The sequence below is a fragment of the Phasianus colchicus genome, chromosome 7, assembly GCF_987193195.1.
Source record: "Phasianus colchicus chromosome 7, bPhaCol1.hap1.1, whole genome shotgun sequence".
Classification (NCBI taxonomy): domain Eukaryota; kingdom Metazoa; phylum Chordata; class Aves; order Galliformes; family Phasianidae; genus Phasianus; species Phasianus colchicus.
The window spans coordinates 174713-201489 of NC_143442.1; the positions used below are offsets into that span (position 1 = coordinate 174713).

Genomic DNA, 26777 nt, shown 5'->3' on the forward strand with positions numbered 1-26777 from the left:
TCCATACATAATACTGCACTTGTTGTTTTCTTTTTTAAATCAGTGACAGTATGCGATCTGATCCAATGTCTTTGAAAAGTGTGGTTTCAGGATTGTCAGCTGAAACAGCAGCAGAACACAGGCCGTTGCCTGTGGGGGAAGGGACGGGGAAGGAAGTGAGGAAAGAAAGGAGGAAGCCTGAAAAAGGAATGGGGATGGCACGGGGCGAAGGAAGGGGGCGAGACATAGGGGAATGAAGGGAAAAGGACAGAATAGCGGTGGAGCAGCCTAAAAAGCAGCAACAAGCTCTGGGAGGACTGTAGAGTGCCAGATTCTGTAGCGGGTGTGTATCTGTGTGTGTATGTTGTCATTACCTGCCTGGTTTGGGGTCGGGGCTGTTGTCGCTTCTGAGCTCCTGCAGTGGGAAGAGCTTGAGCAATCGGTGCCCATGCAGAACTGCAGCATGGGGGAGCGCTTGGTAAGGACAGCCCTGCAGCCCTCAGCTGGACGAACTTCTTCCGTGTGTCCAGACTGTGAGCTGTGCAGCCGTGCCTGGCTGCACCGCTCCAGCTCAGAGTCCGCTGCCTGAAGCTGCATCTTTGCTGCCTTCCCTCCTGCCCAGAGCCTCGAAGCTGCTCCCACAGTCCTCTGCCCACCCCCAACATGCCAGAGAAGACATCTGGCAGCGGGCTGGAGGAATCCCAGCACCCTGTTTTCCTTCTGCCCGCAGCTCTCTCCTCCTCTGCCACACAGGGCACCAGCCTGCAAAATGGGAATGGTCGGGAGGAAAGGGAGCACTGGCAGGAGCGACTGCTGCGGCTGGCCGGGGGGGTCTGCGTCCCCCGTGCCCTTGTGGGCTATCTGTCCAGCTGCAGGAGGACCAGAGAAGGGCAGATAAAAAGGTGCAGCTGAGCAAGCAGTGGACCTGCACAACTCTCTGGCCATCCTGCCGATGGCAGCTGTGACACATCGATTCTTTCCATGCAGCTGAATTCATGTTTTCCATCTGTAAACTTAAGTGGAGAACTGCAGGTTTTGTTAATCTTTGTGGAAATGATGTAACGGTCCCCAAGAATCTCAGAACTGCAACTTTGTCTCTGCCTGCGTAGACCTGCTAGGGCCTAAAAATACCCGTTTTATGGCATTAAAAAGAATAAAAAGCCAAAAATGAAACCTGGAGTTGAAGAAAGACCTTGGAAAAAAACACATTAAAATGTGAACAAGACAGAGGCTGAGCAAACGTTAGTATAGCCCTGTGCTTTCTGCCAAAGTGCTTTATTTCGTTATCGTTAAATTTGCCGGGCAGTTACATTTCGGTATGTGAATATTTAGAAACAGTGCAATGGATGCTGGCAAAAACGAGTCTGTTTTCTTTTTTAACAGATATTCATAAGCACTTAGCACAGCTTTCCGGGGTCTGGAGTAGTTTCCCTTTGTTTTCTTCGTCTTTTCCCCCCGCTTCGAACTTCGCGCTCTTCCCCCGTCATCACAACGCACAACGGATCGCCACGGCCTGCGCCGCGGGTCCCCGGCAATGCCCCGGAGTTCTTCCCGCGGTCTCTGCTGCCACCTCGTGGCCAATGCGCGGAACTGCCGCTGCCCGCTGCTCAGGCCGGCAAGCTGTACAACGCATGCGCGTAGAAACGCGGAAGTGGCGTTTTAACCGCTCTGCGCCAATCCGCCGCTCTCTATGGTGATCAGTCCTCCAGATAATAGCGAACACGCGCGCGTCAACTGAAAGATAGCAATTGTTTCGACAGACCACTGCGGGGACGGGCAAGCAGCCGATTCTCGGAGCGCCGGCTCAGCGATAATTTCCCCTTCTAATCCAGGATGCCCCTCGTCTATTTCCGCCGATTTATGCCCGAGCCCACCCGGGAACGGACCGGGTCGGCTCACGGCTGCCCCTCAGCGCCTCGTGGCACCCAACGTGCTTGCCGCCGCGGTGGAGGAGCAGACGTTTGGGGCTCCAGCCCCAGCCCTGCACCGCAGCGTTCCCGGAAAAGCAAGTCTCGCGAGAGCAACGCACACGGGCCAAGCTAGGCACCGCGCACGCGGCAGTCTCCGCACCGCACTACGCAGGCGCGGTTCTCGAGACAACAGCACGGAGTACGGACGCGCGATTCATGAGAAAGCACGACGCATGCGCCAGTGGTTTAAAAAAAAAAAAAGAAGAAGAAGAAAAAAAAAAGCGCTACGCACGCACTGGATTCTGTTCCGAACGGGGCATGCGCGGGACTCTGCCCGCCACGGCGCATGCGCCTGGCTGTGCCCCGCAATGCGCGTGTGCCACGTGCTCTGCGCGCGCCAGCCTCGACGCCGCAATACGCACGCTTTCCTCACGGCCGCAAAACGCACGCGCCGTCGTTTGCAGCGCGTTCAGTACGTTCTCGAAGCAGACCGGGGCATAAAACCGCCCGAGGAAACAGACGAGGAGCATTCTGGATCGGAAGAGAGAAAAGTGTCGCGGAGCCGGCGGTCCAAGTATTGACTGCTCACCTGCATCTCAGGGCTTCGAAGAAATGCGTGCGATTGGAAAGCTTGTGGCGCATGCGCACTACTTCCCGGGGGACCGAGCACCACTTCCGCGTGCCTGCGCGCACGCGCCCTGCTGCCTGCGGCGACGTAGCAACGCTGCCGCAATTCTGCCGATTGACCGCGTGGGGGCACCAGAGACAGCTGAAACAACCTCGATGCAGTTCCCCCGATTGGCCACGAGGGGGCGCGAGAGATCGCGGAAACAACTGCGACGCACTTTTGCCGATCGGCCACGCGGTGGCACCAGAGACCGCGGAAATCACTTCGCCGCTAGGACTGCTGTGGGTCTGCACCAAGCCGTCGCCAGCCCGTTCTCTCTTTTGATGGCAGAGGAAAAACACAGAAGGGAGAGGGGGGAAGGGAAGACGACAAAGACAACGAAGGAAATCTTCGACAAACCCACCAAACCTGCGCTCAGTGCGTAGGGGTACTTGTCAATAAACAAATAACCAGCAAATTGATGTTGTCAAGATTTTTATTACTCTATTTTTTGCAGCCAGCGTCCGAGGTAATGAAAAACCTCGTATGAAGCGGGCAGATGCGTGCAGCCAAGCCATGGCTTGAAACGATTAACCACATTTGGTTTTGACACCACGTTTGTGAGAAACACTCAAAGCCAAAAAATTCAGGTTAGGCCAGGATCTCAGTGATAGCAGCAAAGTTTATTCGTCATTGCAATAACAGGCTCATGTCCCCTATTAGCGAGGGAGGGACTGTGCAACAGTCAGCGAAATTCATTCCGTTCTATACTCCAAACCCAACGCAGGTAACGCTCTCCTGGCATTCATTGGTTGAGCGTCTCAGGCTTACACTCTCCCCGATGCTGTTGCTATGATACATTTCCATATAAGGTCCATTACCACCAACCCGTTGTTCTTTCGTATGTTTTGTACTTCTCCATGGAGATACGAGGGCCATATTTCCAAGAGTGAGCACATGCATTCTGTCCTGTGCTGGGCTCTCTTTCTCCACCCCGCATCTTTGCCTTGTTTTGCACATGGCTCACATCTACCCCAGTCAGAACGCCCCCAATCTTTAACTTTCTACTCTGTTCAACAGCTTTCTTAGTGGAAGGAAAACAGCTATTTCACAAGAGGGTTATAAGTTCAGTGAAGGTCAATACTACGTACCGAAAACACTAAAAGCTTCTACTGCAAAAACACAACCTACCTTTCACAACCAGACCCAGCACCAACCCCCAAGGAGCACCGCCACTCACAGCTCTCCACCCGCACTCTGCACCGCCGATCACCGCCCCCTGAGCTCAGCCAGTAAGCCAGTTCTCAGCCCACCTCGTTGTCCACTCATCTATCCCACGCTTCCTCAGCTTCATTTGCAGGATGTCGTGGGAGACTGTATCGAAAGCATTGCTGAAGTCAAGGCAGACGACATCCACTGCAGCAGCACCTGAAATGGTCCATCCCACTCGGGCTGAAGCTTTGATTCCTTACACGTGCGTGTTAGGACCCAGCCTCCAGCACGGAATGAGGGCACTAGAAATTCCAGAGGTGGAGCTCGAGACAGCAGTCCATGTCCCTTGAGGGATAACAGAGAAGCAGACAACCCGAGTATGTAGTTCTTAGGAAACTTATCCTTGGCTTCAAGAGAGGGCATCTCACCTCTCCCTCCCAAGTACAGCAACCCAAACAACACTTCATACGGTGATACTCCCAAGTCTTTTCTGGGAGCGGTTCGTATTCTGAGAAGGGCTACAGGTAAACGCTTCGGCCATGGTCATTTGGTCTCTAAAATCCATTTTGACAAGCGCTTTGTCAGCATCTGACCGATCCATCCTACTTTCCCTGAAGAAGGAGGGTGCCGGTGAGTACGGAACTCCCGCTTGATTTCTAGAGTTCTCATTAGCTCCTGTAGGACTTGTGAAGTAAAGTGGTTTCCCTTATCTGAGACGATATTCTACGTGATCCCATATCTAGGGATCGCGCCCAGGTGTAGAGTCCTTAGCGCAGAAAAGACAGGGACCTGTTGGAGCACCCAGAGGACCAAGGGTAAATCCTGCCTGACCGATCTAGCGGCCGTCTGTGATGGTGTCACTGCATCAATAGCCAAGCAAAGAACCACTGATATCATCCACCTGGACTTCAGCAAGGCCTCTGACACAACATCCTTCTTTCCAAATTGGAAGGATACGGATTCGGTGAGCGGACTGTTGAATGGACAAAGAACCGGCTGCAGCATCGAGTCCAGGAGCCAACGGCTCCGTGTCTGGATGGTGATCGGTGATGAATGGCATCTCAAAGGGGTCCGTGCTGGGGCTGAGACTCTTCAGTATCTTCGTCAGTGGCATCACCAGCGGGATCGAGCGCACCCTCAGAAAATTTGCTGACGACACCAAGCTGTGGGGAGCAGTGACACGCCAGAGGGACGGGACGCCAACCACAGGGACCTCAACAGGCTCGAGCAGCGGGCACAGACAAACCTCATCAGCTTCAACAAACCCAGGCGCAGTGTCTTGCACCTGGGACAAGAGAACCCCCCACTACCGATACATGCTGGGGGATGAAAGGGCTGAGCCTAGGCCTGTCCCAAAAGACCTGGTGGACGGCAAGCTGTACACGAGCCAGCAAAGTGCCCTCCCAGCCCAGAAAACCAGCCACACCCTGGTCTGCACCAAAAGATGTGCGGTCAGCAGGTGAAAAGAGGTGATCCTGCCCCTCTGCTCTGTGCTGAAGAGGCCTCACCTGGAGTACTGTGTCCATATGAAGAGCCCTCAGCGCAGAAGAGACATGGACCCGTTGGAGCACATGCAGAGGATGGCCACAAGAAAAAAAAAAAAAAAAAAAGAACCGAAGGATCAAACGCCTCACCTGTGAGGACAGGCTGAGAGAGCTGGGGCTGTTCAGCCCGGAGAAGTGAAGGCTCCGAGGTGACCTGGTAACAGCCTCTCAATACCCAAAGGGGAGCTAAAGGAAAGAAGAAGGGAAAATTTAGGTTAGATATCAGGAAAATATCTTTCACAGCAAGGGACAAGGGGAAACATTTTAAGCTGGGGGAGGGAAGATTTAGGTTGGACGCCAGGGGGAAGTTCTTTACAGAGAGAGCGGTGAGGTGCTGGAACAGCTGCCCAGAGAGGCTGTGGATGCCCCGTCCATCCCTGGAGGTGTTCAAGGCCAGGTTGGATGGGGCCCTGGGCAGCCTGGTCTAGTATGAAATGGGGAGGTTGATGGCCCTGCATGTAGCAGGGGGGTTGGAGATTCACGATCCTCGAGGTCCCTTCCAACCCAGGACATTCTGTGACTCTGCGCAGTGGACCAGGTTGCCCAGAGATCTGGTGGATGCCCTGTCCCTTCCAAGGTGACATGCAGGGCAACCTGATCTAGCTGTGAATGTCCCTGTTCATTGTGGGCGAGCTGGACTAGACCATCATAAATGGTCGCTTCCGACTCTAAGGAGTCTCTGGTATGATACCTGAAGCCATGTCCACAAAGAACATCGATGGCCTGGTGAGCAATCAGGGTAGGTGGGGAAGCCTGTGTGCTCAACAGCTCTGGGGAAACTCACCAAGTAGTCCAGTCAGGAAGATTCACATCAGCCATAGAGCCTCTCTGTGCCAGTGCCAGTATTCAGCACACCAGAGGTACTGCTTCATCACACTGGTGGGTCCCATAGCTGCAGAGCTAGCTATTGAATGGCAGTCAGGGGATGGAAGGAAGAGGGGTGGGGAGATTGGCTATCATACAGACTAGGAAACTAACAGCATCCCCTGACAATTGGGATGGAGATACCTGGGGCGATCCAGATGAAGTGGTCCAGTAGAAGACAATCCTTTGTTTCCTATGAATACGAAGCCAGGTCTGCCATAAAAACAGAAAGAACCCTAGGACCCTGGGGTGGACAGCCACAGCGTGCTCTGAGAACTGTGCCCTGACATCTGTTACTACTGACAAATTTGTAAGGGAGGTCTAGGAGAGAACCAGACAAGACAGGAACAGAATACTCGTGTTCAGTATGCTCAAGTAGTGGAGACTGTATCACACTACGTGCGGATGAAGAAAACGGCCACTGGGGCCGGGGGTTTTCTTAAGCTCAGCTCCCAGCCCGATACATGCACCTCACCCTACTACTAGCCACGAAGCTTATTGGGACGGAAGCTTATTGGGCCCAGGGAGCAAGGCGAGCCCCTTGTGACCCCCATTCCATCTTTAAGTGAGCGTCCTACAGCCATCGCAAAACCCACCTGCATACAAGCAATGCACGAACAAGGGATTCGCGGCATTTCATTATCCGCTGCACAGATTTCACAGTGCTTAAACCACTAACCAGAGGAGCCCCGAGAACCCTTAAACCCCATCGTGCTGCAAAACAGAACGGGATCCAAAGAGACACGGAACATAGTTTAAATACGTGCCCTTAAACAATACTCAGCATGGGCGGAATTAATACGTGGCACAGGAGACACAGAGGGGACGTGGGCAGAGGACACAGGGAGGACACAGACACAGGCGGGACACGAGGTCACAGAGGGAACATGGAGGGGGATGCAGAGGGTACACGTCATGAAATGGATTGGGACAACGTGGTAGCAGACAAACCGAGTTTGGAGTCTCAGGTTGGAGATTAGGCAATGAGAATCATGAAAGAGGGAACAGAGACTTCACAAGAAGGTATTGAACTTAAGAAGAGTTACAGAGGAAACCTGGAGAACACAGGATCCCTTTACGGAAAAGCGCATTAGCTCCAGGCATTTCCAGAGTTGCAATGCTCAGTCAGCCAACCAGCATTACCTTGGGACTGACTGAAGCATTCCAGGAATGAGACAAGAGCAAAAGAAAGGAATGTATGTCAGCCCCTCCATTACCAGTTCGGAGAAAGGGAGATAACCCCTTCACTCTCTTAAGCAAAGAACTGAAAAGAAAAATAAGAACAAGCATAGCAGACATAGCAGCTCCAGTGCAGCTTTGGATCCCCTCAGATCAGAGGGCAAAGATCAAAGCCCTACAGCATGGAACAAAAATCAGTTGCCTCTTTCCAGGAAAGAGCACTCACCCAACAGTCCACAGCAGGCAGTCTCCAGCAAAAGACGCTGCCTTGGGGGCTGCCAGCCCTTAAATGAGGTGAGGGAGGGGTGGAGCCAGGCTCAGCCCCACCTGGTCCCACAGCTGCATTGCTTCCACCTGTGCTTGCAGGGCTGCACCACCCCTCACCAGATGCTCCATCACTGCTTCAGGCTGTGATCTCAAAGTTCCCATAACGTCATGAATAAAAAAAAAAAAAAAAAGTGAGTTAGGTCTGCCTGTCTGGCAAGGGGAAGTTTATCACTGAATGAGCAAGGATGGCCCACATATTTTGATTCCAGTCAGATGTCCTCAAAGGCAACTGATAAAATTTCTCATAGGTAGGAGAGCACAGATTTTCATACTGATGCAGCAAGATGCTGAGAAGCCGCATGTGCAGTGAAAAGGCTGTGATTACGGTGTGAGTGGAGCGAGTGCTGTTTGCCAAACTGTCAGGGTCAGCTTATGGCTCCCCAGTGAGAAATGTGCATTACCTACTCACGCAGCAATTAAAGACCATCGTGAAAATATTTTACGATTTGGTGTCCTCAGTGGGTGAAGCTGGCACCTGCCTGTAAGGCACCGTGTAGCCATTGGGCTCCAACATCAATCCCAAACCCCAAAGAAGTAGGGAGGCTGCAGCGTGCGTACTTCGTGCAGCCCCTGCGCTCCTCAAGTCACAGATCACTGACGTACCGCAGGACCCATTTCTGCTGCGGCACGACGTGGGATTGCTGAAGTCACTGCAGATCTGGAGAACAGGCAAAGCATCTCCAGAACGCACTCCCCATACAACTTGCCCACATGCAGGGGGCACAAGCCCCATTTTGGGGGCAATGATCCCCACTTGTGGGGTGCTACCCTCACCCCACTGTCACAGCCATGCCCCGAGGACACCATCACCCCACTGCGCATGGCCAGCAATGTCTCCCCGGACTCCCACAGGCATCCCCGTCCTTGTCCTCAAGCCGACAACATCGGCATGGAGCAAAGCGGGGCAGGGGGCGTGGGAGGACTTGAGGGGACATGAGAGGGCACACGGGGACACAGGGACATGGGGGGACACGGAGGGACATGGGGTTGACGCGTGGGGTCAGAACTAGAGAGGCAAGAGGAGGTGGCACGTGGAGGTGACACAAGGAGGTGGCAGGCTGTGCCAGGAGTTTGAGCAGCAGTGCGGGGCAGATGAGCAGTGCCAGCCCAACGTGGGGGTGATGGTGACACTCCAGGATGAGGAGCTGCTACTGTTTTTCAAGCAGGTAGGAGTTTGTTATCCATACATAATACTGCACTTGTTGTTTTCTTTTTTAAATCAGTGACAGTATGCGATCTGATCCAATGTCTTTGAAAAGTGTGGTTTCAGGATTGTCAGCTGAAACAGCAGCAGAACACAGGCCGTTGCCTGTGGGGGAAGGGACGGGGAAGGAAGTGAGGAAAGAAAGGAGGAAGCCTGAAAAAGGAATGGGGATGGCACGGGGCGAAGGAAGGGGGCGAGACATAGGGGAATGAAGGGAAAAGGACAGAATAGCGGTGGAGCAGCCTAAAAAGCAGCAACAAGCTCTGGGAGGACTGTAGAGTGCCAGATTCTGTAGCGGGTGTGTATCTGTGTGTGTATGTTGTCATTACCTGCCTGGTTTGGGGTCGGGGCTGTTGTCGCTTCTGAGCTCCTGCAGTGGGAAGAGCTTGAGCAATCGGTGCCCATGCAGAACTGCAGCATGGGGGAGCGCTTGGTAAGGACAGCCCTGCAGCCCTCAGCTGGACGAACTTCTTCCGTGTGTCCAGACTGTGAGCTGTGCAGCCGTGCCTGGCTGCACCGCTCCAGCTCAGAGTCCGCTGCCTGAAGCTGCATCTTTGCTGCCTTCCCTCCTGCCCAGAGCCTCGAAGCTGCTCCCACAGTCCTCTGCCCACCCCCAACATGCCAGAGAAGACATCTGGCAGCGGGCTGGAGGAATCCCAGCACCCTGTTTTCCTTCTGCCCGCAGCTCTCTCCTCCTCTGCCACACAGGGCACCAGCCTGCAAAATGGGAATGGTCGGGAGGAAAGGGAGCACTGGCAGGAGCGACTGCTGCGGCTGGCCGGGGGGGTCTGCGTCCCCCGTGCCCTTGTGGGCTATCTGTCCAGCTGCAGGAGGACCAGAGAAGGGCAGATAAAAAGGTGCAGCTGAGCAAGCAGTGGACCTGCACAACTCTCTGGCCATCCTGCCGATGGCAGCTGTGACACATCGATTCTTTCCATGCAGCTGAATTCATGTTTTCCATCTGTAAACTTAAGTGGAGAACTGCAGGTTTTGTTAATCTTTGTGGAAATGATGTAACGGTCCCCAAGAATCTCAGAACTGCAACTTTGTCTCTGCCTGCGTAGACCTGCTAGGGCCTAAAACCACCCGTTTTATGGCATTAAAAAGAATAAAAAGCCAAAAATGAAACCTGGAGTTGAAGAAAGACCTTGGAAAAAAACACATTAAAATGTGAACAAGACAGAGGCTGAGCAAACGTTAGTATAGCCCTGTGCTTTCTGCCAAAGTGCTTTATTTCGTTATCGTTAAATTTGCCGGGCAGTTACATTTCGGTATGTGAATATTTAGAAACAGTGCAATGGATGCTGGCAAAAACGAGTCTGTTTTCTTTTTTAACAGATATTCATAAGCACTTAGCACAGCTTTCCGGGGTCTGGAGTAGTTTCCCTTTGTTTTCTTCGTCTTTTCCCCCCGCTTCGAACTTCGCGCTCTTCCCCCGTCATCACAACGCACAACGGATCGCCACGGCCTGCGCCGCGGGTCCCCGGCAATGCCGCCGGAGTTCTTCCCGCGGTCTCTGCTGCCACCTCGTGGCCAATGCGCGGAACTGCCGCTGCCCGCTGCTCAGGCCGGCAAGCTGTACAACGCATGCGCGTAGAAACGCGGAAGTGGCGTTTTAACCGCTCTGCGCCGCTAATCCGCCGCTCTCTATGGTGATCAGTCCTCCAGATAATAGCGAACACGCGCGCGTCAACTGAAAGATAGCAATTGTTTCGACAGACCACTGCGGGGACGGGCAAGCAGCCGATTCTCGGAGCGCCGGCTCAGCGATAATTTCCCCTTCTAATCCAGGATGCCCCTCGTCTATTTCCGCCGATTTATGCCCGAGCCCACCCGGGAACGGACCGGGTCGGCTCACGGCTGCCCCTCAGCGCCTCGTGGCACCCAACGTGCTTGCCGCCGCGGTGGAGGAGCAGACGTTTGGGGCTCCAGCCCCAGCCCTGCACCGCAGCGTTCCCGGAAAAGCAAGTCTCGCGAGAGCAACGCACACGGGCCAAGCTAGGCACCGCGCACGCGGCAGTCTCCGCACCGCACTACGCAGGCGCGGTTCTCGAGACAACAGCACGGAGTACGGACGCGCGATTCATGAGAAAGCACGACGCATGCGCCAGTGGTTTAAAAAAAAAAAAAGAAGAAGAAAAAAAAAAGCGCTACGCACGCACTGGATTCTGTTCCGAACGGGGCATGCGCGGGACTCTGCCCGCCACGGCGCATGCGCCTGGCTGTGCCCCGCAATGCGCGTGTGCCACGTGCTCTGCGCGCGCCAGCCTCGACGCCGCAATACGCACGCTTTCCTCACGGCCGCAAAACGCACGCGCCGTCGTTTGCAGCGCGTTCAGTACGTTCTCGAAGCAGACCGGGGCATAAAACCGCCCGAGGAAACAGACGAGGAGCATTCTGGATCGGAAGAGAGAAAAGTGTCGCGGAGCCGGCGGTCCAAGTATTGACTGCTCACCTGCACCTCAGGGCTTCGAAGAAATGCGTGCGATTGGAAAGCTTGTGGCGCATGCGCACTACTTCCCGGGGGACCGAGCACCACTTCCGCGTGCCTGCGCGCACGCGCCCTGCTGCCTGCGGCGACGTAGCAACGCTGCCGCAATTCTGCCGATTGACCGCGTGGGGGCACCAGAGACAGCTGAAACAACCTCGATGCAGTTCCCCCGATTGGCCACGAGGGGGCGCGAGAGATCGCGGAAACAACTGCGACGCACTTTTGCCGATCGGCCACGCGGTGGCACCAGAGACCGCGGAAATCACTTCGCCGCTAGGACTGCTGTGGGTCTGCACCAAGCCGTCGCCAGCCCGTTCTCTCTTTTGATGGCAGAGGAAAAACACAGAAGGGAGAGGGGGGAAGGGAAGACGACAAAGACAACGAAGGAAATCTTCGACAAACCCACCAAACCTGCGCTCAGTGCGTAGGGGTACTTGTCAATAAACAAATAACCAGCAAATTGATGTTGTCAAGATTTTTATTACTCTATTTTTTGCAGCCAGCGTCCGAGGTAATGAAAAACCTCGTATGAAGCGGGCAGATGCGTGCAGCCAAGCCATGGCTTGAAACGATTAACCACATTTGGTTTTGACACCACGTTTGTGAGAAACACTCAAAGCCAAAAAATTCAGGTTAGGCCAGGATCTCAGTGATAGCAGCAAAGTTTATTCGTCATTGCAATAACAGGCTCATGTCCCCTATTAGCGAGGGAGGGACTGTGCAACAGTCAGCGAAATTCATTCCGTTCTATACTCCAAACCCAACGCAGGTAACGCTCTCCTGGCATTCATTGGTTGAGCGTCTCAGGCTTACACTCTCCCCGATGCTGTTGCTATGATACATTTCCATATAAGGTCCATTACCACCAACCCGTTGTTCTTTCGTATGTTTTGTACTTCTCCATGGAGATACGAGGGCCATATTTCCAAGAGTGAGCACATGCATTCTGTCCTGTGCTGGGCTCTCTTTCTCCACCCCGCATCTTTGCCTTGTTTTGCACATGGCTCACATCTACCCCAGTCAGAACGCCCCCAATCTTTAACTTTCTACTCTGTTCAACAGCTTTCTTAGTGGAAGGAAAACAGCTATTTCACAAGAGGGTTATAAGTTCAGTGAAGGTCAATACTACGTACCGAAAACACTAAAAGCTTCTACTGCAAAAACACAACCTACCTTTCACAACCAGACCCAGCACCAACCCCCAAGGAGCACCGCCACTCACAGCTCTCCACCCGCACTCTGCACCGCCGATCACCGCCCCCTGAGCTCAGCCAGTAAGCCAGTTCTCAGCCCACCTCGTTGTCCACTCATCTATCCCACGCTTCCTCAGCTTCATTTGCAGGATGTCGTGGGAGACTGTATCGAAAGCATTGCTGAAGTCAAGGCAGACGACATCCACTGCAGCAGCACCTGAAATGGTCCATCCCACTCGGGCTGAAGCTTTGATTCCTTACACGTGCGTGTTAGGACCCAGCCTCCAGCACGGAATGAGGGCACTAGAAATTCCAGAGGTGGAGCTCGAGACAGCAGTCCATGTCCCTTGAGGGATAACAGAGAAGCAGACAACCCGAGTATGTAGTTCTTAGGAAACTTATCCTTGGCTTCAAGAGAGGGCATCTCACCTCTCCCTCCCAAGTACAGCAACCCAAACAACACTTCATACGGTGATACTCCCAAGTCTTTTCTGGGAGCGGTTCGTATTCTGAGAAGGGCTACAGGTAAACGCTTCGGCCATGGTCATTTGGTCTCTAAAATCCATTTTGACAAGCGCTTTGTCAGCATCTGACCGATCCATCCTACTTTCCCTGAAGAAGGAGGGTGCCGGTGAGTACGGAACTCCCGCTTGATTTCTAGAGTTCTCATTAGCTCCTGTAGGACTTGTGAAGTAAAGTGGTTTCCCTTATCTGAGACGATATTCTACGTGATCCCATATCTAGGGATCGCGCCCAGGTGTAGAGTCCTTAGCGCAGAAAAGACAGGGACCTGTTGGAGCACCCAGAGGACCAAGGGTAAATCCTGCCTGACCGATCTAGCGGCCGTCTGTGATGGTGTCACTGCATCAATAGCCAAGCGAAGAACCACTGATATCATCCACCTGGACTTCAGCAAGGCCTCTGACACAACATCCTTCTTTCCAAATTGGAAGGATACGGATTCGGTGAGCGGACTGTTCAATGGACAAAGAATCGGCTGCAGCATCAAGTGCATACAGAAAATACTAAAAGCTTCTACTGCAAAAACACAATCAACCTCTCACAACGCAAAAGAGCCAAGCAACTCTTAGAAGAAATGTAGCAGTAACAGCTTCCGTACCTGGCCACACCACTCTGAGATCCAATCTGGATCACCTGAGACTTGTAAATATCCACTGGATTGGTCTTGATAAGGAGCAATTTGTCATCAGTTCTTCCATTCACAACCAATGCCAGGATCTGCCACAGGGCGTTCTGACAACGGGCACCACGGCTGAACTGTTTTAGTACCAGTAGGATTCACAGGCATGGTTTCAAGGATTTGGTCTTCTTTTGACCCAAAGGAAGAATTAATACGAAATGTGAGGTATGCATAAATCATCATGAGGCGTGCTTCTCAGCATCACCTTTGGGAAACAGAATGGATTTTTAATAAAAACCTTGGTTCAGCAGTAACATACAACACTATTTAAGAATAATACGAGAACACTTTGCAAGGAGTCAAAGTACTTTATGACCTCTGTCTGGGAAATCCAGCACTGCTTGCCCACAGACACCTCTTTGGCAACTGTTTAGATCCAGCTGTGCATTCCATTCAAGAGTACAACTCAAATCTACTAAGGAAACAAAGGGAGTCTGACATAGGAAGAAGAAGAAGAATGGTATGTTTATTTTAAATTCTGAAAGAAACAAGTAAGCAATCAACGACAGAAGCTATTCCTAGAACACTGCTATGGGAAACATAGTGGCAGAGCAGAAAGCATCTATGTCTACCAGAACTACTGCTCCAAGGGGGGGGCAGGTGGGGAGAAGAACAAAGAAAAAGAACAGATTTGAACACATACCGTCTTCATACTTTAAAAGCATTAAGAAAAAAAAATGCATAGAGTAATCTCCTCTAACAGTATGTGTATTTGGTCTAGGCAGCAAGTGGCACAGCTGTGTATCACAAAGAACTGAAGTCATAAACACCAAGCTCCTAAGCTCCAGCCAAACCAACCAAATGTGCCTATGGATAGGCAGAATCCTTAAGTAGGAGAACTCTTCTGCAATCATTCTTCTAAGGATACACGGTAGGAACAGGGTATGAACTTAATGGGAGGAAGACCTGTAAGAGACTGCAGAATGAACTTCTCCTACGGGATTGACGTGGACCCACAGCACAGTCCCTGGAGATCCATTCTTCCTTTCTTTTCATGACAAAGGAAAGACACATTAGAAGATGAAAGGGGGAATGGGGAGGGAGGAGCAGGGAAATGAAGAAAAATTTATTAACTAACTGCCATTGGCCTCAATTCATTCTGTTGGTCTCCCAACAGTACATTTCCTACCTGCAGCATAATTTTGTTTTTCACTAGCAGCTCAATTCTGATGTCTGTGAAATTGAGGTCATTTTAAGTTGCTTATTAGATGGGATCAAGGTTACAACTTCCTCACATAGTTTCATTAGCTCAAGCTCTTCCTGAAAATCTCGGTTACTCTGACTGAGCAAGTGGGCAGATTTCTGAACCATACCCATACATGCAGTTTGAGCATTAACTAAAAATAAGTGACAAAACTTCAAAAGGACGGGAAGCATAAAAGAAATATGCACATTATCAACACATAGACAGCATGTCAAGCAGCAGCCAGTCCTTGATAAAGGTAACAGCAACATGTCTGAACAGCTTCTGACAAAATCTGCAATTACTTGTACAGAATAAATCATGGCAGATGTTGACACTGAAGAACAACTAAGTGTCAACCTGGGGTAGTCCACATTACTGAATTTACCCCAGAATCTGTGGTTTTATTTCTCAGTAGCAAAAGTACTGTCAGGAATCAAGTTTTCTGTCTGTCTGAGCAACTACGTACCTACTTTGCATCACTTTACCAACTTCATTTCAACTGATCTTCATAGCTGTCTTGATGTTACACATCACGCTGGCAGTATCTCTTACAAATAGAAACTCAAGGCATATTATTTTTATTCTTTTGGCAATACTCATTGAGGGCTTTTGTAGTCTTCTTGTGCACTGTTTGAACAGATAAAAATGTCATTTATCTAGATCGAAGAACTGCCACAACAAAAACCCCACTTAAACTCATTTTGAGAAAAGTAAAATGTCATCAGATACTGCATTCATTTAACAGCCTCTTACATGGTCTCTGAAATACTGCAGGTGATCTCTGTAATGCCTTCTGTCTTGATACATCCTGGTCACTGAATCTATACAAAAGAATTCCAAAACAGGTTCAGATAAAAGACTTTTCCACAGATATTGCTACCCAAAATGTTTACCAAAAAAAAAAAAAAAAAAATCAACATGGGGCCTTTGCTATTTTCACTACTGATCCTTGTGCGCTCGTAAGTAATCCAAATGTATTTGATATGCCTTCCTTTGTTCATAGCCACGTCACTGGGACCGAAAACAGAAAGCAAGCAAGCACTTTACTTTTCAAATTAAAGAGATGTAATTATGATTTTAAGTTTCTTTCTGCTGCTCCACTTCCGACTTCCCTTCAGCTACATAAAACGTAACGGAGACATGCTCATCCTACAAGAGATATGTGGTCAAGCATTATCTATTTATTCCATAGTTGTCACTGTGGGAGACTTGAAATTGTCCCCATGAAGAGTGTGGCCTTCAGAAACACAGCTAGAGAACAAATGTGTAACTAAACAATCAAATGCACAGAAACTCTTACATGTGAGGGTCACGTGACAGATTCTGCTGCTAGAGAGAAGATGTAAAATTATTAACCTTCAGAGTGGATTCTCTACTACTGATTCTCGGAACAGAGAATTAGACAAGGAATTGGACTACACTTAAAGGTAGAGCGCTACTTTCACAAGCTGAAGGTAGTGGCTGTGGGGATTTTTTGTCTGTTTTGTTTGTTATAGGAGGAGCATGTGCTACCTTGGCAGGAACAAACACAGATACAGAGGTCAAATGAAGTGCTCGTGGAGTACAAAGCATAAATTTCACTTGCAAACATTTCAGTTACAACTCTGGAGAAAGATTTTTTCATTGCTCTCCTGTAAATGTGACCAACTTTATCCCAAATCATCACACCATATGTTTCACATCCTCAATTCTTCAAATCCCTGGACAAATGAGAAGAGCAAGAGACTCTTACTCAGGCATGCTGAAAGTCATGTTGCCTCTTCTCAGTTTGCAAGGAATTGCAGTGATAATTCAATGTGATGATAAATTACTAACATATGACATACTTCATATTGCCTTATTTCCAAAACACTGAATCAGATGATGAAGTGATAGGTGAAGATTCCTCAAACTTGTTTTTCCTCTCTGCAGTTCTGCTTAAGGAGAATTTATTGCTCATATATCACAACGAGAAGTAAATTATATACAGAGACTCTTTGGAAGAAGGAAATGCCTTTAGATAATCTGTAAAATGAGAAGATAATTGTGTGTGGCAACTCTTTGTGTTAAACATAACTAGTCAATAAGTGTGCCTATAGAGAGCAACTGATAGGTTTCAAACAGAATCAAGGGATTTCATACTTAAATGCAAGTGATGGCTGGAACTTGTTTCTTCAAAAAACTCACTGTGGAGTTGAATTCCTGACAAACAAGATGGCCTTGACAGTAAGCCTGAAGCTTCACAATCAGGTTCTCACTGGCCAGCCACAATTACTGTCAGTTGTATACTGTCATGACTCCAGATGTAGTGCTCTGGATTAGTGTTATGGTAGGAAGACGACCCAGAAAGGGATAACAGAGATGCAAGAAATGGGATGTTATGCAGCGCCTTCTGTATTGTGCTCAAGAGAAGCTTACAAGTTGCCTTTCACTAAACAGCAACACCACAGTCCTGCACCCCTTTACCAACAGAATAAATTTTCTGCAATAACACAGAAATTTTGACACGCAAAGATAAGCAATGCATAGTGAAGTTAAAAGTTTGTTAACGTTACTATAGTCTTAAGTTGTGTTAGGAATTAAATGGTGGCAACTTCAACTTCAGAGAAAACGAGTACATACTCTACCTGTATCTCCTCTTGTGACAGCTGTGTGTCATTTTGCACAAATTCAGCCGGTTCATCCCATCCTCCCTCTTTGGTGTGGCAGTTATTATAATAATGATAGCCTCTTCTCACCCAGCATTTCACCCATTCACTGCCATTGCCTTCCAACACACTGCTGTTTCTGCTTTTGAAAGCAGGTGTGTCTCTCTTTCCCACTGTCTTGGTTTTATGATTTTATCAGTATTCCACATCATAACCTCATGTAGTGCACTGGGAGTTAAAGAGTTAATGCTCCAGTTCTGGGTACCTGTCCAAGAAGAGAACAACATCTCCCAGAGGACTGTTTGCTGTTCTGTTACCATTTCTGCTCAGAGGAAAGGATAAGAACTGTTTGCAGATCACAAGACCCCCCTTTTCATTTGTCTGGCTTGTCTTTGTTGCACGTGTCATATTGCTTACTTATACTAGGGCCTTTGGTTTTTGGACAGTCATTTTATTTGTTTTATTAGCTCCAATTCTAATCATATGGTATTATATTGTATTATAACATGTTATCTTGCATTCTGATATCCTATTTAGTAAATTAGTTTGTTTCTCCTCAGATCAGGAAGATGTTTCTAGGCCCATCTCCCTACCCTTTCCCCTTTTCACTTCCCCAGAGTATGGATCTGTGACCCTGCTGGTCACAGAACCAGGTCGAACCAGCCCTTGAAATGTTGACATCCATATACAAATACTACAGCAAAGAAATACATACACAGGGGTTCCTTCCTCCAAGCAACCAAGCAAGAGAAGGAATACTTGAGACACCAATGAACTAATATGAGAACTACCTAAGCACAACACATTCTAGAAGTAGAGAATATTTTACGGTTAACTTTTTATTTTCCCCTGCCTTTCTAAATTATTATTATTTTTTAAATAAACACTTGAGTTTACAAGGCAGCCTCAATTTCCTATAACACAAGATTCTAACAAGACGACATCCGTAGTGCAAAAGAATTATCCCCAGAGATTTTTTCCCCTATGGTTTCAATTCTACATGCAATAATCTTGAATTTATTGCACTAACAGTTAGCTATTTGAGGTCCACCTATTGCCATTTTTCTTCTCCTGACTTCTGCTAATTGTTGCTGGTATGTCACTACACATCCTGCAGTGACTCCATGCAGCCCAACATCTGGTGAGTGCAAGGCACTCAGGGTATGGCTGGCATCTCCGTGATCTACTGCTTCGTTAATGGCCAGAATTACTAAGGAAACTCTGACAACACAAGCAGACATGTTACCTGAGCAGTCAAGGGTTCAAGTGCCTCACAACAAGTGTAAGAGAATAGCAGCAAGGCAATGTGTGAGCGTACACAAACACTTTATTGTATCTATATACAAAACACAAAACCCCGATTAAAAAAGAAGACAACTTTCTGTATATAGATCTTTTTAGTATGGAGTGTCCAGCTGTATAGCTTACAGTGCCCGACAACACACAAATTTTGCATGCTTAGTCCTACCTGAACATCCAAAATTCTATGGGTCCCAATGAGATGCATCCCACAGTCCCGAGGGAATTAGTCAATGGAGTCACCAAGCCACTCCCTGTGATATTTGAAAAATTGTGGCAATCAGGTGAAGACCCTGGTGACTGGAAAAAAGGCAAAATACAAAACACAAAACCATTTTTAAGAATGGTAAAAAGGATGACCCCAGAAATTACCAACCTGTCACTCTTACCTCTGTGCCGGGAAAGACCATGAAGCAGATCCTCCTGGAAGCGATGCTAAGGCACACAGAAGACAAGGAGGTGATATGGGAGAACCGCGTGGCTTCACCAAAGGCAAATCCTGCTTGACCTACCTATGGTCTTCTCTGATGGTGTCACTGCGTCAATGGACAAGGGAAGAGCCACTGATGTCATCCATCTGGACTTCAGTAAGGCCTTTGGCGCAGTAGCCTACAACATCCTTCTCTCCAAATTGGAAAGAGATGGATTTGAAGGATAGACTGTTTGATGGATGATGACCAGACTGCAGGATCTAATCCAGAGAGTGGTCGTCAATGTCTTCATGTCTGGATGGAGGTCACTGGTGAGAGGTATCTTCCTGGGGCGCTGGGATCAATACTCTTTAATATCTTCATAAATGACATTGTCAGTGGGGTCGAGTGCACACTCAGCAAGTTTGATGATGACACCGAGCTGTGGGGTGCAATCAACATGCATGAGGAATGGGATGCCATGCAGAGGGACCCAGACAGCCTTGAGCCTGATGATGTTCAACAAATCCACATACAAGATCTTGCACCTGGGTCAAGGCAACCTCCATTATTAACACAAGCCACAGTATTTAAGGATTAAGTGCAGCCCTGCCAAAAAGGAGCTGGGGATACTTGTGGATGGAAAGCTGGATATAAGCCAGCACTGTGCCCTCATGACCCAGAAAGCCAAACATATCCTGGGCTGCATCAAAAGAAGTGCGGCTAACAGGGCAACAGAGATGATCCCACCCTTCTGCTCTGCACTGGTGAGGCTTCATCTGGAGTAATTCATCCAGATGTGGAATCCTCAGTACAGCAGAGACATGGACCTGTTGCAGTGTGTCCAGTGGAGGGCCGCAAAAATGATTCAAGGGATGAAATCTCTCCTATGAGGACAGGCTGAGAGAGCTGGGGCTGTGCAGCCTGAAGAAGGCTCCAAAGAGACGTCATAGCAGCCTACAGGGAAGCTGGAGAGGGACTTCTTATAAGAGCCGGTAGTGACAGGATGAGGGGAAATGGTTTTAAACTGAAAGAGGGTAGATTTGGACTAGATATCAGGAAGAAATTCTTTACCATGAAGGTGCTGAGACACTGGAACAGGCTGCCCAGCAAAGCTGTGGATTCCCCCCTTCCTGGAAGTATTCCAGCCCAGGCTGGATGGGGCTTGAGCAACATGGGCCAGAGGGAGGTGTCCCTGACTATAGCAGAGGGTTGGAACTAGATGATCTTAAGGGTTCCTTTCAACCCAAACCACTCTGTGATTTTTGTTTGTCATGTATAAAAACGTTTTAGGAGCTTCATTATTACTGATTTCAGACAGTTGGGGTTTGGGGGAAAAAAAAAATGCACACCACATCAGGGGTTACTTCATTTAATAGTCTACATTTCCAATATTTGAAAGGAAAATCATGAGAGTGAATGCAAAAGTATGTAGCTATTTTATCAATAGAAGCAGTGTACATAGGTTTCTCAATATTGTTTTCAGTGTTTCATATAAAGAGAAGATCAAGCCTAAGATTTCTCATCCGTAAGTCCTTGATGGGCTGGCAGAGAAAGAACCTGAAACTCTTAGTATGTTTTCTGAGAATCACAGCTTACAGTTACTCAATGTCTTCTGGTCTCACAGGGTGGGGCAGAGGTATAATTGATTTCTTCTCTGTATCCCTGGAAAGAGCTTTTCTCATATCTGTGGTAAAGGAAAACAAAAATTTAATTATAACAAGAGTCATTGCACAAAGCTATACTAAGTGAATTAGCTATTACAGTAAGATCAGCATCTATGTTAACAACTGGAATGTAGCACTGCACAAAATTCAAACGTTAGACTAAAAGAACAAAAAGATGACTTAAAGTATCTGCATCAATTGTAGATGGCTGTCCGTGATCCTTGTATTTCACAGTATTCTTCAATGGTCTCTTTCAGCTGAGGATATTCTATGATTCTATCTCAAATGAAAAAAATAAACACCATGCCCACAAAAGCTTTTGGGGAAGATACGTAATGGAAAAAAAAAGTGTCTAGAAATAGCAAACAGCAGTTGCTTCAGTTTTGTTAACAGGGTACCAACAGTATATTTGAAATGGTCGTGTCCTTTACCCTTTTAATTGAAAAAATCTCTGTCACTATTGACCATTAACTTTTGTCATATTTTAGTCAGGACGTCTGGGGAAATAACATTTCAAGTCCCTGCTACCAAGGGGGAAAGGGAAACAAAAAAGAGCGGGGCTATTATTTTCCCTAATAACATCAGGGATAGGCCCAGACACTTTGCAGGAGCATACTTAGAATCATAGAACCACAAGGTTGGAAACGACCTATAAGATCATCTAGCCCAACCGTCTTCACACTACCACTGCTACCACAAGCACTAAACCAGATCTCGCAGCTCCTCGTCCAGACGCCTCTTGAACACTGCCAGAGATGGCGACTCCACCACCTCCCTTGGCAGCCATTCCAGTGCCTGACCACTCTCTGAGAGAAAAAGTTCTTCCTTAAGTCTAACCTAAACCTCTTCTGATATATTAGAAAAGAAGAATTAGGTAAGTAACTATGTTATTTAATCTTACCTATGGAATAAAGTGTCTTTGCACTTGTTAATTGTTTTGTACTTTATTTTGCCACAGACACTATAAAATGTGCAAACTGCAAGACTAGGTACTTAAAACTATGTAATCCTCAGCAGGAAAAATATCTACCAACAGGAGTAAATAAATTTCTATCCAATAACAACCAACTAAATTTTTTCATACTAAAAAAACAAAGCAAAACAGGAAAAAACATACAAACAATTCTTGGTGCTCAGCATCAGAACCTTTCCATTCAACTTGAGGCAGAACAAGCACTTACCATAAGCATCTTCATCTGGCTCTCCATTGCTAGCAGAGTAGTACTCCAACACAGTCCGGTATACACTGTAGCCTAGTTGCTTATACATATTTACTGCAACCTGATTTGATACTCTCACAAAGAGATCAACGAAAAATCCACCCTTTCTTTGAAAAACAAACAAACAAACATGGTAAGGATGAGCAGGTGAACATATTGCCAATTAAAAACCGATAAACTATATTCTGACCAAGAATAAGTCTGATATGGTGGTGCACTAATCAAACATCCTTCACAACAATAACAGACACATTCCTTTAACAAGGAACGAATCTGGTATCAGCAGAAATAATTGTGATAGTCAAATAACCGATCTTCCACACCCACCAGTGACATCAGAATTATTAACAGAAAGAACAGCACAAACTAAATACCCACATAAGCTTTATTTCCATAAAACATTTACTTTCTTTAAATCTATACTTCAGATGCATTTGAATTGCATTAACTTATGGATTGGTTACTTCAAAATGCACAAGGAAAAAAAAAAAAAAAATCAGTCTCTGCACTCAGTTGCCTAACAGGAAATAGCTCTTCTCCTCAAGAGGCAAGTTTTACAAAGGTTTGTACTACTTTTGATTTTACCAAGCCCCTACTGGCAAATACTACGCGGTTTTATTTGATAATTTGAAGTTTTCTGCAGTAACCCAGCATGAGACAGAAAGTGAGCTAAGGTAATATCTGCAGCACAACACTTGTGCAATCTTGTGCCTGAGGGGACCGCAAAAAGTCCATGATCAGTGAACGAGCATGTTGGGGGCTCTGCAGGAAACAGATGATGATCGTGAAGCTCTTGTCCTGTTAAGAAAAGGACCTTTTCTACAGCATCTTTGCTGCTTCCTATTCGTGCTGAGAAGTTAGCTTTCATAGAAATCACAGTATTTTAAATCACCAAGCAACATCCATAATTCCTGTTTTCTCACTAAAGCAAATCCATCACTCGGGACACTAGGTAGTGGAAGATTCTGGGTCTGTTTCACGTAAATCACATACCTAAACTAAGGACAGGAATCTATAGGCAGAATACTCAAAAAGATAAATTTGAAAAAAGTATGATATTCACTTCTCTGAAATTTCTTCCAGTAGTTCCATCAGTTTGGCAGCCAAACCCAGCCGCCGAAATTCCGGTGCAACAGAGAGCGCAGTAACATGCCCGTGCCACTCTTCTCTAGCCACGGAGCCTTCTGCTTTGCCCATTACTGCAAACACACAGAGCATCAGCACAGCAGCACCTCTGCGATAGCACGCTGCAGCTAACGCGTCTTCACAGAAGAGCAGTGATAACAGACAGCTACAATGACTGCGGCCGAACCAGGGGTATCTACATTATCGCTCTTACGACTCGGCAGCTCTGCACAGCTGTGGGTCACACAGCAGAGTACCTCGAATTTCCGTCTGGACACGGAGCTCCGTCGGAACGACCCCCGGCCCTACGGCTCCCGGCGGCAGCACCTACCTGCACGCCGACACAACCGACCCCGGCCGCAGCCCCGCGCCGCCCGCACGTTTCCCGTCGCGGCCGCCCTCGCCCCCCACTCACTGTAACCCATGAGCTCCCCGCCCGGTGCCTCCGCCACGATGAAGTACTCGGGCCAGTGCGCCAGGTACTGCAGGTAGAAGGGAATGCCGTACTGCGGCCCTCAGTTAAGGAGCACAGCGTCAAGGGCGGCGCCCCCGAGGCCTCCCCGGGGCCGGCGGCACGGAAGGATACGGTCTCGGTCAGCGGGTCCAGGTTGCTGCGGAGAGAAAGCAACGCTCAGCGCGACCCCCGGCCGCCCCGCCCGGGGACGGAGCAGCCCGGGGCGCGAGGAGGGCGCGGGCTCACATGTTGTTGAAGCGGAACAGGTCGTCGCAGGTGAAGGCGCGGAGCGAGGTCATGGCGGCGGCGCTGCTGCTGGCGCTGCCCCGGAAGCGCCGGCGGAGCGCGGTGTCGTTCCGGTGCGACCGCGGCCGGGAGCCGGGCTCCGCCTTTCCGGCCGGACGGGAGGAAGAGCGGATCGCAGCGGCAGCTGAGCGGCCTCCGTCAGGCGGTGCAAAACCGGCACGGAGCCGGCGCGGGGCTCGGCGCGCAGCGCTGCCGGCCGGCCAGCTCCCTCACGGGCGCCGGGCGGTGCGGCGGCCCCGTGCCGTCCTGTGCGGCGTTTCCCACCCGATGCGCGGCCCTCACCGCCGCGGCCGCTGCAGGAAAAGCGAACCTGCCGTGATACTTACTTATAAGCACCAACATTTTAACTGTGTGCATTATCATCGTGCGTCATTACTCACACCCGTACAGTGCTGACTGATGGTCTGGCACACATCACTGCGGAGTGAAGGGCTGCAATGGCCTCCAGAGCAGAGGCCCGGGTCGCATTACTCTGGACCCAGAGCCATTCTGAACTGGAGGGCTTTCAGGTGTAGCAAAAGAACAATGAAGGGTCCTAAAGAGACCAAATAGCATATATAGATTCTGGATGGCAAACAGAAGAATCTGAGGTACAAAGAAGGTCAAGAGAGACACAAATGGAGAGGTACTAAGGGAATCTGAGGGGAACTGAGGACATCAGATGTGATCAGTGTCCCAGGATATGAGGGGGACAGGGAGGTTATGAGAAGATATGTCAAATCAATAGGCCTTGAGGGAAACAGATGGCAAAGGACTCTGAGGAACACTGAAATGAAAGGCACCATTAGGCAGTTACAGGGGTCTTGAGGAAAAAGGGGAGAGAGTATCTCCTGATGGGAATGAGCCAATTTAGGTGTCCTGAGGTGTTCTGTGGAGCAAGAAAAGCACCAAAGAGAGCTCTACAGTGGACTATAGGACAATGAAGTAGTCCTGAGCAGCTCCGAGTTCCAATGGAGGGGGGGACGGGGAGGGGCTGTAGAACATAATGGAAGCAAACAGGAATATCTGGATTGATCCTGACAGAACCAGGAGGCAAGTGGAAGGAAGACTGTGGAGCGCACCAAAAATACCAATGGAGTGTTCTTGAGCTAATCAGAGGGCCCTGAGTGGACTAAGGTGGAAAGGAGAGCAGAGTGGTAACACGAACTTGGGTGAAATGGAAGACGTCTGAAAGGACTGAAGAGCAAGAAGATTGCTCTGGGATGCACTGGAGAAAACATACAGGAAGACTGTGGGGAAAAAGTGGCAAATGGAAGGGTCCCAAGTAGACTAAACAGCATTTTTTCATATTTACCTACTTCCATGTTCTCTGATGGAAATCAAGAGCACAACTCAGGAACTCCTTCAGCCATCCTCAGCTGACAATTCTTTCCAATTATTCAGACTGGAGAAAAGGCCAAGACCGCTAGAGAAGTCATTTTCCATAACACAAAAATGCATTAGACTCCCATTCAGTTCCATTTTTGCCTCAGCAACCTACCTTAGATGCACAAGCTACACACAGATGCAGAGAACATCAAAGCCTGCATACCTTTGAGGTTTAGAGCCCACCCTTTTTTTTTTTTTTTTTTTTTTTATCTCCCAAGACTAAAATATTTCACCAGTTGTAACATGCACCTATCAACCATAAGGTGTCGCAAGAGGAAACCACCACTCTTCATTTTCCACATCAACCCCCAGAACACCTCCTAACACATCTGACACTTAAACAGCTTTAGACAGCTGTCGTGTCTGGAACCCAAATCTCTACCCTTTCAACTCTAGTGCTATGTTACAAGCTAAATGACTTTGAACACTATGCTCTTGTTTTTTGGAGTTCAAACTCACTAAAAGCTTACACCACTCCACCTCTTCTGTTCCAGCATTTCTCTAGATCTCTCGTGCTAAACACTTGTCAATAATAACTTGATAATAGTGTCAAGCCTTAAGTGAATTCATCATAATAAAAGTTGCAAAAGAAACACAAGTATGGGCAAGTTTCAGAGCAGAAGCCTAACAAAGCAAAAGATGAATTGGAATACCACCAACAATGCAGCTTAGTGCAGTGCAGCAACTTGGAAGACAAGGCTGGCATATGCACACACGTGCAAACACACACATGCACACAAATACCACACAAGTAGCAACAATCTTAACTGTGTGATGGAAAAACAGGCTTTTGTCCAGTCCCTCACCACCACCGAACACATAAGCAGCTGCAGAACCCCAAGGACAGACACTTGGTAAGCATCTTCACTTGAGGGACACTGGGGGAAAAGGTAGACGTTCAGGAAATCACAGCCTTAAGGACTCATGATGACTCTGAAAACCACACTTTTGCCTTACCAACTCCTATAGTTCTTAAATGGCCCTTGGATGAGATGAGATATTGTACTCTGTTGCTTATCACCATGCATGATGGCATCCACATCTAGACCTGTATCACTGGCCCTGCTGGGTGCACTTGGACTCAGTAAGAATCAGGTTTGCTTGAGTACAGCTAGAAGCAGTAATTAGGTGTGAGGAGGGATGGGAGGAGAAGTGGGTATGTGATAAGCTTTAGAAGCCCCAAAAGGAAAAAAAATTAGAACACTTACTCAACTCAGGGATTTGCCCGCCTCCCTACAACAAACTATAACAGTGACCTTTACAGAAACAAAATGTCCAAGGCTGACCTTCCACTATGGAGTGGAAGGACCTTACAGTGAAAACCTGAACCAGATTTGTGCTTGGACCCACAGCTTCTTAGATTGTTCAAATCCATTAAGTGATATTTGTCGAAAGGACAAAAAA

At 48.6% G+C, this 26777-nt stretch overlaps 1 protein-coding gene and 1 long non-coding RNA gene across 4 annotated transcripts; both read right to left on the reverse strand.

The window, feature by feature from the left end:
• Window positions 1-3160: 3160 nt before the first annotated feature.
• Window positions 3161-7547, reverse strand: LOC149917158 (uncharacterized). Of its 3 annotated transcripts, XR_016468067.1 has the most exons (4): window positions 7522-7547; window positions 6261-6329; window positions 4666-5438; window positions 3161-3599 (listed from the first exon to the last, which is right to left on the reverse strand). It is a non-coding gene; the product is annotated as an uncharacterized LOC149917158 (long non-coding RNA). The 3 variants fall into 3 exon arrangements; XR_016468068.1 differs by lacking the exons at window positions 6261-6329; window positions 7522-7547 and adding an exon at window positions 6037-6128; XR_016468066.1 differs by lacking the exons at window positions 6261-6329; window positions 7522-7547 and having other exon boundaries at window positions 4666-5773.
• Window positions 7548-20589: 13042 nt separating this feature from the next.
• Window positions 20590-24102, reverse strand: NAA20 (N-alpha-acetyltransferase 20, NatB catalytic subunit). Its single transcript, XM_031590867.2, has 6 exons — window positions 23946-24102; window positions 23832-23856; window positions 23661-23751; window positions 23184-23319; window positions 22082-22227; window positions 20590-20920 (listed from the first exon to the last, which is right to left on the reverse strand). Exons 1-6 carry the CDS (start codon window positions 23996-23998, stop codon window positions 20835-20837), a joined length of 537 nt encoding a protein of 178 aa, XP_031446727.1. The 5' UTR covers window positions 23999-24102; the 3' UTR covers window positions 20590-20834.
• Between the last annotated feature and the right edge of the window lie 2675 nt (window positions 24103-26777).

Coding starts and splice junctions, on each gene's coding strand:
- NAA20 (XM_031590867.2), bottom strand. CDS start 23,998: ATGACCTCGCTCCGCGCCTTCACCTGCGACGACCTGTTCCGCTTCAAC. Junction 23,320..23,660: donor CGGGGAGCTCATGGGTTACA/GTGAGTGGGGGG, acceptor GTGTGTTTGCAG/TAATGGGCAAAGCAGAAGGC. Junction 22,228..23,183: donor CTGGAAGAAATTTCAGAGAA/GTGAATATCATA, acceptor TGTTTTTCAAAG/AAAGGGTGGATTTTTCGTTG.